This window comes from Chiloscyllium plagiosum, chromosome 15 (assembly GCF_004010195.1).
Source record: "Chiloscyllium plagiosum isolate BGI_BamShark_2017 chromosome 15, ASM401019v2, whole genome shotgun sequence".
NCBI classification, from domain to species: domain Eukaryota; kingdom Metazoa; phylum Chordata; class Chondrichthyes; order Orectolobiformes; family Hemiscylliidae; genus Chiloscyllium; species Chiloscyllium plagiosum.
The window spans coordinates 19,427,782-19,441,218 of NC_057724.1; the positions used below are offsets into that span (position 1 = coordinate 19,427,782).

General features: G+C 38.4%; 1 protein-coding gene across 4 annotated transcripts in view; it reads right to left on the reverse strand.

Moving 5' to 3' along the window:
* The window catches only part of diaph2 (diaphanous-related formin 2), a 734,120-nt gene that overhangs the window by 266,325 nt on the left and 454,358 nt on the right, over window positions 1-13,437 (reverse strand). For all 4 annotated transcript variants that reach the window (XM_043704499.1, XM_043704498.1, XM_043704500.1 and 1 more), the window contains one exon: window positions 9,174-9,413. In XM_043704499.1, coding sequence (XP_043560434.1) covers window positions 9,174-9,413 — 240 coding nt within the window. The remainder of the gene's footprint in view (window positions 1-9,173; window positions 9,414-13,437) is intronic.

Consider the following 13,437-nt stretch of genomic DNA (forward strand, 5'->3'; position numbering starts at 1 on the left):
ATGATGGCAATATCTGAAATGTGTTTTTACATATTTGCACAGAAGAAATCTCTGCTTCAGGTTTGAAAACATGGAGAAGTGCATTAAAGACACAAAATGTGAAGTAACTTTTAAATTAGAATCAGCAAGAAGAATGGAATAACAGCTGGGGTGGCACAGTGGCTCAGTGGTTAGCACCGCTGCCTCACAGCACCAGGGTCCCAGGTTCGATTCCAGCCTCGGGTGACTGCCTGTGTGGACTTTGCACATTCTCCCCGTGTCGACGTGGATTTCCTCCAGATGCGCCGGTTTCCTCCCACAGTCCCACAGGTCATGTGAATTGGCCATTCTAAATTGCCCGTAGTGTTAGGTGCATTAGTCAGGGGAAATGGGTCTGGGTGGGTTACTCTTCGGAGGGTTGGTGTGGACTTGTTGGGCCGAAGGGCCTGTTTCCACACTGTTGTAAATCTAATGTAATCAATACATAACTAAAAATGATGCCCAAAATGAGAATAAAAATGATTTTTAAAAAATATGGTGTATTACCTTGAATTGGGGATTATTATTTTATTTCAAAGTTCTGAAACCACCAGACTATTTTTGAGAAAGAACTGTGAAAAGGTCATTTTGGAAACTTTTATTAAGTCGTGTCACTTGATAACAAGCTGTCTCAGAACGCATAATTTTATTCTAAGTTAAATCACTGTTTATCTGCTAAAGAATTACAGCTTAATGTTTTGAAAAGTCAATATTTATATCTGCAAAATGTAATAAACAGAATGAAATGGTTTTGCATATTGGGAGGCTTATTAACAACACGACACCTCAATCTTTGGTCAGTCAGAATTTATTGGGTATTATCCATAGAAATCTTGTTTTCAATCAAGCAACCCACACTCTTTCCACCCACTGTTTTAAGGCCTGTCGTTAAGATAGATGGCAAAAAAAATTGCATGAATTCTGCTATTGATAAGATCACCTTCAACAAATACAAACAGTACAAGAAGGATTTATAAGTGATCTATAAATAAATGTTTATCAATCGACTCTGGGAATCAATTAACTTATTCACAATTACAATAGTTAATTATTTAATAATTCATTTAATTACAGCTCAGTTACTCCACTTTCCTCCTGGCCTGGCAGTAGTTTATTTTGGAACACAATTTCAGTCACATTGCCATATCATCTAGTTTCCTGCATGGAGTATCAATGGATGGCATCGTGGCCAAGTCCATGTTTGCATATGCTATGTTTCATGCATAATGAGGAGTAGAAAATCTTATTGAATCTTTTTCTTGTTCCTGGTGCAGGCAGAAATGGTTTGTGTTTAGTGCCCATTGTTGCTTCTATCCAAGATTACTGGTTGGGTTTCTATAACAATCAACTATGATTTGATTGTCACTAGAGTCATACAGCAGAGAAACTGTCACTTCGGCCAACTCATCCATGCCAACCAGGTTTCCTAACTGAACCAGTCCCATTTGCCTGCATTTGGCAACCTTTTTTGTCTGTGTATCTACCTACAACACTCTTCCAAAGATTCACAACTCTTAGAATGAAAGAATTTCTCCCCCTCTCCATCCCACATGACCAACCCATATCCTAAGAGTATAGGCCTAATTTAACACAGTCTCGCAGGATAATTTTCTCATTCGAGAGGTCAATCTAGAGAACTTTCACTCTATTGCTTCCAATGCAAGTGTATCCTTCCTTAAATATGGAGTCCAAAACTGTAAACAATATTTTAGATGTGATCTTACCAAAGCCCTGTACACTGTAGCAGAGTTCTGTATTCTTATATTCCAATCCCTTGCCATAAAGGACGTCATGCTATTTACCTTCCAAATGGTTCACTCTATCTGTAAAAATGCTTTCTGCTTACCTTGTAGAAACTCACCAAAATCTTGCTGAACTGTCGATATCCACAATTTTCAAAAATAATCAGTTTTCCTATTCTTACAAAGAGAATAACTTCACGCTTCCTCATATTATACCCAGCAGTTATCTCAACCCACTCACTTCGCCTGTCTCTATCTTTTTTGCAACTTCCCTGTACCTTGCCCCATAGCTTAACTTGCCACTTAGTATTGTACCATTAGCAAACTTAAATTTTAAAGAATATGTTTTAATTTTGAGAAACCGATTGAAAGATCACTGTAAGAGTTGGGTTTCAAAACCTTTGGTGCAGCAAATTACATATATCATTGATTACCACTGTTCAGTAGGTAGGATATACTTCAAACTACAGAAAACAAGTAACCTTTCATCTTTAAATTAGCTATAACACCCCAAATTATAATTCACTCTGTCCCCTAAGTAGACACTTTATTATTCTGGAACCAGTTCAAAGCTACTTTCCACTCCCAAAGGTCTGCATCCTTTTTCCTTTCCCAGATAAGCAACGTCAACTCCCAGAATTGACTTTTACCAAGTCAGTTAAACTGGAAATTCCTCCCTCTAGTCAAAGCTCAGCAAGTCTTTCAGCTTCATCTAAATTCATATGAACTTCTTCAATCTGAGTTTAGCATACTATGAACAACAGAATCTGTATTGTCACTGCATCACATGCAGGACCAGATGTCCTTCTGCCGTGAGATCCTTGCTGAGTGATATACTTTTCACAGATAGTGATAACTGCAAAACCTGGAACTCACTTTGTTGCTTATGTGATCACACCTATTTTCCTCTGGAACCACACAAAAGCAGTCCACCCAAGTTAGACAGCAGTGGAGAGGTTTTCGAGTAGATTGTTGTTGTCAACCATGTTAAAGGTTCAAGAAAGGATGAGAAAGATTATGAAACAACATTTCTTTGTGGCAGAGTGACATTGGATGCAATTTGTGACTTGGATAAGAATTAGAGTTCTGAGAAAGATGGGATATGATGTGGGAGGCAATGAGACTTGTAGTGCTTGGAGAAGTTGGAGATTAGATTAAATTGAAGAGTTCATAGAATTGTAGAATCCCTACAGTGCAGAAAGTGGCCATTTGGCCCATTGAGTCTACACCAACTCTCTGAAGAGCATACTACCTATACCCAAATCCCCCCATATGGGGATTTACCATTGCTTAACCCAACTAACCTACACATCACTGAACCAATCCACTTAACCTGCGTATATTTGGACAGTGGGTGGAAACCCATGTAAGCATGGGGAAAATGTACAAACTCTACCCAGACAGTTGTTCAAGGCTAGAATCGAACCCAGGCCCCTCACATTATGAAGCAGCGTTGCTAACCACTGTGCCACCCTTAGCTGAGTTGAGGATTGCTTTTTGAGGAGAAAGCTGATGTCAGCAGACACAAAGGAGAAAGGGGAAAAACATCTGTAAAGAGCAAACTGCTCACAGCATTAGCTAACCATTGGGGTCAGGAGGGCATGTTTATTGATCTGCAATTTAGTGAGACTGGATTAAGAGAAGAATTGGTGGATCACTTGGACAAGACATACAAAGGAGAAGAAAGTTGTGTAGTCAGGGAAATCCAGAAGGAAACCGACAAGAAAGGGGAATTACTGCTGTGTTCTGACATGAACAACAAATCCTGTTATTAAACACCTCACAGTTACATTACAATTATGTGGGGAGTTCATTCAGAGGAAATTGAAGACAGTGTTATCTGGCACTGTACATTAACCTTTTAATGATGATAAGTGTGAAGACCAAACACAACCTATTAAAATACAAAAATGCTGCAATTATACTGGTTATTTGTGAAAGAAAGCCTGCTGTATAATTACTTTTGTCAGCCCTGGCTCAGTGGCTGTAATCAGGTCTGAGTTAGAAGCTTGTGCATTCAAGCTGTGCTGTTGGATGTTGGGTCTACAATCGAGGCTGATTCTTCAAATGCACAGGGAGAGCAGACTGCATCATCAGAGGCGCTATCTTCTCGATGAAAGGTTACACCAATGCAATGTCTGTCCCCTGAACTGCATACAAAAAGATTCCCTGTTGGTGTTTGTCCTCCAACAATCACTTCAAAAGCCCAATAACTGGTCATTAATTGTGCTGCTTTTGTGGGAGCATGCTGTGTGCAAATAAACTACTGCATTTGCACACAAAGCAATGTCGACATTGCAAAATTAAGTTATTGGTGAAAAGCTTTCAGACCTTTGGGATATCACAGAGCTGCAGATCTTTTCTTCCCCTTTAGTATACTAAGTTAATTAAATTAAGAGCTCCATTTCTGTATCAATGCAGTATTCCACTGTCCTTCTGGCTAGACTCCAGACCAGCTGTCAAATTCAGCTTGTTCATTGACATTCCTGTATTTATCTTAATTTGCAGTCATATTGTTTCATCAACCTGATGTCAGAATTTGTGTGAATTTTCTGCTTCTGTGAAACTTATTGGGTGTTTTGTTTTCCAATATGCATAATATAATCTCAAGTTGTTGTTGTTGGCTATGGCTCCCAAGCTAACGTGCTGTGATTCCAGTCAGGTCAGATTCAAACTGATGTTCACTAGTTTGAATTAGTTGAATTAGGGGATTAGCTGCCTCTGCACAGAAGACATTTCAAGTGCAACTTGGCACACAGAAGCCTTAAGATAGTGTGGAGCTCTGGATAATAAAATGCTGGCGTATAATTTTAACAAGTTGATAACCATTTAGATAATATAATGATATGGGAAGAAAAACCTGCTGAAGATGTTAAAGTGTACCCAGATCACAATTCCATCTACCCTCACAACACCCCAAGACTCTCTCAAGAGCTATCTTTTGACTTTTGGAGGTTACTTATAGGTTTTCAGGGACTCCTTTCTCATTCAAGTGACTCATTTATTAAGCAATCCTGATAAGTTGTATGATTAGTTCTCTAATTGTGTTGACAAATGGGGAAATAGGTTATTTGGACTTAGAGAATCAGAAATAAGCTTTATCAATATTCTCAGTTATTAATAACACTCCATTAAACCTACAGCCTTAACATAGAAAGACAAACATGAATTTCTTATACAACCCATTGTTTAAAGTGGTACAACATAAGTTAACAGCAATTTTTTAAAAATGACTGACAGACACAAAAGATCATCAACCTAAAGATACTTTCCATCAGTTGCTGAGGTCATATCGAATATTTTGATCACATATGCAGGAAACTGGTAGACAGCAACCAGATGCTTTTTATTGTATCTCAAAGCTATGCATAAATTTAAGTTTACCAAGTAACTAAATGTTCTTTATGGTGCATCCACTACATTTTTCCCCAATATCATAGCTTCTGAACATTTGCAGCCTTAAGCAACAAATTCAACATTAATTTGCGGCAAATTCATTACCTTAGGTGATTGAGTTTTCCTGCTTTCTAGTAAGTTGAAAATTCCTTTGTTAACTAGCTTAAAGATTTGCTCAGGGCAAGTTCGTTTAATTAATTTCATTGAGCATTTCAATCAAGTAGCAAGGAAGGTTTTGAGGGTAATGTGGCTAATGTAGTGTATATGATATTGAAAAGACATTTGACATCAGGCAAAAGAATCAGTTCACCAGCAATGTTTAAACCTATGGAGAAAAAGGTCAATAGTGAGCTTTCCTGGGGTAGGGATTAGGACCACTGGTTTTCTCACTGTTTTTAAAGACTTAGGTAAGGGTGCTCAGGGCACAATTTCAATATCTGCTTAAGGTACAAAATTTAGAAAGATTGCGAAATACGAAGTGGTTAGTGAGAGACCTGAAAAGGGCATGGAAAGGTGAGTAGATTGAGCAGAAATTTAATACAAAGAAACGTGAGGGGAGACATTTTAGTAGGGAAAAGCAAGGGTAACATAAAACAAATGAGGAAATTATTTTAAAGAGGGTGTAGGAACAGTGACATATGCTGAATGTTCACAGCTAATTACATATGGTAGCATAGGTTCAGAAAGCAGTTGCATGCCAAAGAAAAGCATTGACATTGTGTTGGACCTTTATAAAATATTGGTTCAGCCACATTTGATGCGATGTGTAAAATTCCAGGGTCCAGAATTAAGGAATGTTAAGGCATTGGAGAGGTTGCAGAAAAGACAGATCCAACCGATTCCAGGGAGGGGATACTTCAGTTTTGAGGAAAGAATAAGAGAACTGTCTCAGTTTCTTTTTGAGAAGAGAAGGATTCAGAGTGCTCAATAGAGATCAGATGAATCCTGTGAGTGTTCAATTTTGAATTCAAATCCATGAAGTCTCACAGCATCAGGTCAAACATGGACAAGGAAACCTACGATTGATTATCACCTACCAACATCATCACCCTTCAAAACACCAGTAAATGAACCAGTACTACTCCATGTTGAATATCAAGTGGAAGACACACTGAGGGTGGAAAGGCAACAAAATGCATTATGGGTGCGAGGCTTCAAAGTCCATCACTAGGCGTGGATTGGTTGAACAAGTTGGCTAAAGAACATGGCTGCTAGTCTGATCTGCAACATGAAAACATAAAAGATAATATCTTACTTGATCTCATTCTCACCAATTTATCTATCACAGGTACACCTGTCCATGATAATTTTGGGAGGAATAACCACTGTAAAGTTCTTAAGGTGACAATGTTTTGTCTTCACATCAATGATAATCCTCTATTGTGACCCTACCATGGATAGATTCTGAACAGAGTCAGCAACTCACAATTTTGCAACCATGATGTGCCGTAGACCATTATTAACAGCAGACTTGTACAATCTGCAACCTCGTGGCCTGGCATATCCCAGACCCAACTACAACCATCAAACCTAGGATATCAACCTTGGTTCAATGAAGCACGCAGGAGGACAGGCCAGGTGCAGTAACAGACATACCTAAAAGTGAGCTTTCAACCTGATCATGTTATAACACAGGACTACTTGCATGCCAAAAAGCGAAAGCAACTTGCGATAGACAGAAATGAGCAATCCCACATTCACAGATCAGGTCAAAACTTTGTAGTTGTCACATCTAATCAAAAATGGAGGTGGACAATTAAACAACTAATACAAGGCAGCTCTACAAATATCCACATTCCAAACAATGGTGCAGTCAAACAGGTCAGTAGAAAAGTCAAAAAGTGTGGCGCTGGAAAAGCACAGCGGGTTAGGCAGCATCTGAGGAGCAGAAGAATTGATGTTTCAGGCATAAGCCCTCCATGACGAATGTGATTCCTGATGAAGGGCTTATGCCCAAAATGTCGACTCTGTGCTCCTCAAAACCTGCCTGACCTACTGTGCTTTTCTAGCATCACACTTTTCGACTCTGATCTTCAGCATCTGCAGTCCTCACTTTCTCCTAGATAAGTAGGAAAGGCTGAAGGATTGCTCCACGATTAGCCAGAAATGCCAAGAGGATGATGCAGCTTGGTCTCCCTTTGTACTTCTAATCATCACGACGACCAGATTTCAACTGATTCCATTTGCTACATGTGATATGAAAAAGAGGTGACCATAGTTGTGGCTATGTTCACTGATCTAGGAAGTTGATTTGCAGACATTTCATCACCTGTGTAGGTGACATCCTCAGTGCTTTGGAGCCTCCTGTAAAGCACTGCTATACTGTGAGGCACTGGATATGTTGACCAAAATCCATTCCACAAAAAGGAGAATAAATCTTGCTATTATTATAATTCCAATCATCAGAAAAAAAACAGAATAGGTCATTGACAGTGCTAACAAGAGGCATTCGTTCAGCAATAACCTGTTCATGGGTACAGAGTTTTGGTTCCACTCGAGTTAACTCTTGATCTAATGACAGCCTTGGCCCAACCATGGACAAAATAATTGAACTTCAGAGGTGAGGAGGGACTGACTGTCCTTGACATCAAGGCAGCATTTTACTGAGTACAGCATCAAGGAGTCTAAGCAAAACTGGTGTCGCAGCATTTTACTGAGTACAGCATCAAGGGGTCTGAGCAAAACTGGTGTCAATGCAAATTACGGGAAACTTCTCCATTGCTTGCAGTGACTCCAAGCACAAAGAATGATGCTTGAGGCTGTTGCTGGCAAATTATTTCAAACCCAGGACATGACTGCAAGTGCCCTCAGGATAGGTATTCTAATCTGTTCAGACTCACTAATATACACCTTTGGTATAGGTGGGACTTAAATCTCTCTCTCCTGATTCAGAGGTAGGGATACTCTTTCTGTACCACAATAACCCTTGCTTCACTGTTATAACGCTTTCAGGTTTGTGAATTATTGCATGACTTCCTCAGAGTAGACATGCTGTTGAGTCATGTTACAATACACTTCTGGAACAAGTGGGACTTGAACCCTGGCCTCCTGGTTCAGTAGTCGGGATACTATCATTGCTCCAGTTCTTCGGTCCAACCACATTCAGCTGCTTCAACAATTAACTTTGTTCCATCATAAGGTCAGAAGTGGGTGTGTTTGCTGAGAAACACACAATGTTCAGCACCCATTCATGACTTCTCAGATACATAACAACACATGTTCACACGCAGAAAGAACTAGTCAGCATACGGAGTCAGAATAATAAGTGGCAAGTAATATTTGCGTTACAGAAGTGCCAATGACTTTTGCCAACAAGAGAGAATCAACTATCTCCCATTGACATCCCAATAGCATTACCATCACTTGGGTTTTTGGGGGCAAAGGATTGAATTATTTTTCAATAATTAACAATTGTGCAAGTGAAGAATTAAACTATGCTTCGTTGTTAAACAATTTCTGTAGGGAAGAAGGCTGCACAAACAGGCTTACTAATAATGTATGGTTTCATTGCAATTTTGTTCTTCAAGTGAATGGAAACCTAGGCTAACACATATGAGAATGTCTTTGAGGTAAAGAATTTTACTGAAAGACATAACTAAGTCTTCAATTTTTTTTCATAATAGCCTATTGCTATAACATAATTATAGTTGCATGTACACACCCACATTCATGAGAGACATGTACGCATACATTCCTTTGCAACTAAGTTGTATGCTGGGTTTTGTGATTGTTTTGATATTTTTAGATGCATTACTTTGGATAAGTTTCGATATTGTTTATATAGTTTCTATTGTTTACACTGTCTTTTGAGTCTGGTAAGTTTAAAATAGAGTCTGGTCGCTTCTCCTCAGAGAGGAAAATCACAGAGCAAATTACAAACTGCTCAAGCACCTCTTGATGGTCTGGTTAAAACTAGCATTTGCAACAGTGTGCCAACTTGTTCAATCAGCAGCTGAATGTGACAGTCAGGAGCAATCTATAAATATATAGTTAATTTCAAATGATGGTTATGCTTACCTTGCATAGATAGCTGATCTTGAAGCCAAAGGTTTGTGCATTTCTAGAACCTGAATTCATGTAGTTACCCACAAGAAGAACCAACTCCAAAATTTTACTGAAATTTTCGCTCTTCTTCACCTCTTCACAGGCAATTGTTACATTCATTATGTCGGGTTTGACGTTGTTCAAATACTCTTCAAACTGAAGTTTGAAGAGAATATTGTTCAGTCGTGGTCGTAACAACTTTACAGTGCTCATCTGCAAACAAAATGTGCAAAATTGATGCTTGTTTCAAATTTTTTTGCAAGAAAAAACCAAGAACAAATCATTGCATATAATGCAAGGTTATTTATTTCATAAGCAACCAATTGTATAAAAGTAAGTGATGAATAACATGACTCAAAATGAAGGAAGACAACAAAGTAGTCTTGATATTTTCACACGTGGAAGGGGAAAGAAATGATATGAAATGGAAAAAGTGTCAGAATTTGGGTTCCTAATCAATCGCTCCAACAATGGCTGGAGAACAAATTAGTGGGAGACTAAATATGTCTGTAATTCCCTGAAATTGCTGCAGATACTTAACACCTCAGATGAGACATCAATAAACCTTAGTGAGAATTACAGAGTCTTGCTGCCACTGTGGATTAAAACATCAGTATAAATTAACATCTTTCAAGTTGAAAACAGGAAAAGACCACTGGAACATAGAAAGAATGCTTCAATTTCATCAGGTAAAATTGTTTTTCCAGATTATCACCGTAGTCTCTAGATTTTTCAAATACAATTCAGTAATTGCGTGCCAAGTGGTCATAAATCATAAGAAATGTAATGAACATTCCAATTCATATTCATGCATTCACTAAGACTACCTACTTTCACCTCCAAAATACCACTCTGGTTTCACGCCAGTTTCAGCTGATCTACTGTAAAACTCTCATTCATGTATTAGTATTACTTGACCAGACTATTCCAACGCACTCTTCACTGGACTCTCGCATTCCACTGTCCATGAACGTGAAGTCACCCAAATTTTCTGCTGTTAACGATTTAACTCACAATAAGCCCTGTTCCCTTATTACTCCTGAGCCCCCTGACCAACATTGATACCTGATCAGGCAATATCTCGATTTTAAATTTTCATCCTTCTCTGCAAATGTCACCAAGATCTTGCCTCTCTGTAATCTCCTTTAGCATCACAATACTCTGAGATATCAAAGTTCCTCTTGCAATGGTCTCTTATGCATTCGTGACTTTAAATAATGCACTTATCAGTAGGCACCCCTTCTGTCACCAAGACCATAAATTCCCTCCCTACACACCAACATCTCGTTACCTTGATTTCTCTCTGTAAAGCCTACTTTTTGATTAAGCTTTTGGACATTGATCACAACACTTTGTATGATTCAGGGTCAAGCTTTATTTAATAATGCTTCTGTGAACCAGATGTTTTATTATGAAGCTTTATAGATGATAGTGATCGATGTCAAGAGAACATTTATAGGGTATATGACAGACTCAATTTAATGTAGCGGTATGCTGCGAAATACATTTTGGAGAAAGAATGACATATTTAAAGAAAGATTTGAAAAAGGGATGTAAATGCTTGGCAATGTAAGGTAGAGGTCACAAATTCTTAAAGGTGGCAAAAAAAGGATAAGAAGCAAACTTCAGATCCTGGGCTTCACCATATGAAAGTGTATAAAAATAAAGTACTTCAGGAATTTTTGCCATTTTATCCTCTGGTGCCTAAAGCTACTGATTACTCTGAAGGGAATAGTTTTTCTAGAAAGTAATCAATTTGTCTGTGCAGTCACCTTCAGCCCAACACCTAATCAATGAAACAAAAAAATATATAAATTGCTGGAAAAGCTCAGCAGATCAGGCAGCATCTGTGGAGAGAAATCAGAGTTAAAGTTTCGAATCCAATAACCCTTCCTTTGGAAGGTATCGCCTGCTTCAAGGTCCTCGTTATTTCTTTTGTCAAGGTCAAGGAATTTTGTGAATCTGATTAACAAGCAGCTTCAAGCAATACCAAATCAAAGTGAATCTAATAGTGAGGGCAAGGATTTCACATACAGAAATTGAATTACTTGTTGCAAAATAAAGAGGTCCATGTCTACACCTCTCAATCCAACTACTTTCTTGATTTCAATCTCCATGCACACATTACAAAACAGCAAAGTAGTACAGGGCATAGCAATGGCATTCCTACAGTCTAATCCACACAAAACTCAGCATTGTTATTTTGAAGTATCCTTCAATCTGAGATGCCGGATAAACATCAAATGTAAGTTTAATATCAAGGCACTTTTTTTAGAAATGAAAACATGGTACCAAGATTTTATAATAATGTACCTATTACAGGTCATGTAAAATGTTTCAGATTAAAAATTTCAAATTGTCAATTTTCCTGACAAACACTTGATTAATGAATTATTTTATAAAATATTCATGCAACTATTCCACCAAGTGTGCAAACATTCAAATTTGTTTTTAATAATGTCCACAGCAGGGATACATTCCACTTGCTAACTATATTTGATTTTAAGATTCGTACAAAATTTAATTTAATTAGTTTGACAAGCATTACTTATTTATCATTTATCAAATAACATACAAGTTTATTATTAGGCAATTTTCCATTAAAATAAAGCTCAACCAATTTCCCTTTTTAATTAGGTCCACCATTTATTATAAAATGTTGCCTTGTCAACATTGCACTTCCCAAGATTGTGGTTTGTTTTTAAAGCCTCTGCCAACATCACTGTAGATTATTTCAGTGAACAATAAGCTGATCAAGAGGACGACCTGAGAGTAAGATAAAGAAATGGCTATACCGATGGACTTCAACCAAACAATCTCAATAATGAAACAATGCATTTATGCATTTCATAAATTTATAACAATTATTGACTGAATATATTAAAATGCTATTTTTATTTTCCCAAAGCTAAAGCTATCCAAAATAAAAATGTCAGAAAACTTGGTACATCTTCCAAAACGAATGATCCCAAAATTAAATGCATTTGCCCTTGAGACTTTGGTAGATTTTACACGTTTATTACTTTTCACAATGACTTATCAAAATAGAACTAGAAGCAATAATATGTCTTTCACAATGTTATAATGTTATGAGTGGACTGCCAGCTAATTCTTTTTTAACCACTAACTATTCCAAAGTGGAGGCGGCAAATTAGACTTAGAATTCTTTGCTAAGCAGGGTGATTTTGTTTGACAGCCTGAGCAGCTAAAAGCAGCAAATAACTAAACCATTAGATTAAAAACTCTTCAGCATATATGGCAGAGTACTTGGTCATTGGAAAGATTCTTGGTAGTGTGGATGTGCAGAGGGATCTTGGAATCCATGTGCATAGATCCCTGAAAGTTGCTACCCAGGTGGATAGTGTTGTTGAGAAGGCAGACAGTGTGTTAGGTTTCATTGGTAGAAGGATTGAGTTCCGGAACCGCAATATCATGCTGCAGCTGTACAAAATGCTGGTTCGGCCACACTTGGAATATTGTGTACAGTTCTGGTCGCCCCATTACAGAAAGGATGTGTAAGTATTGGAAAAGGTGCAGAGGAGATTTACCAGAATGTTGCCTGGTCTGGAGGGAAGGTCTTATGAGGAAAGGCTGAGAGACTTGGGTCCGTTCTCATTGGAAAGAAGGTGGCTAAAGGGGGATTTGAGAGAGACATACAAGATGATCAGAGGATTAGATAGGATAGACAGAAAAAGACTTTTTCCTAGGATGATGATGTCAGCTTGTACAAGAGGGCACAACTACAAATTGAGGGGTGATAGATTTAAGACAGATGTCAGAGGCAGGTTCTTTACGCAAAGAGTGGTAAGGGCGTGGAATGCCCTCCCTGCTAAGGTAGTCAACTCAGCCACATTAGGGAGATTTAAACAATCCTTAGATAAGCACATGGATCATTTTGGGCTAGTGTAGGGGACGAGCTGAGAATAGCTCACAGGTCGGCGCAACAGAGGACTGAAGGGACTGTTCTGCGCTGTATTGTTCTATGTTCTAAATGATGGCTAAACTAATTTCTGAGGTGGTATATAATAGAGGGAAACAGGTGAGTCATAGAGATGTACAGCATGGAAACAGACCCTTCGGTCCAACCCGTCCATGCCGACCAATCTAGTCCCACCTGCCACCACCTCGCCCATATCCCTCCAAACCCTTCCTATTCATATACCCATCCAAATGCCTTTTAAATGTTGCAATTGTATCAGCCTCCTCCACATCCTCTGGCAGCTCATTCCATACATGT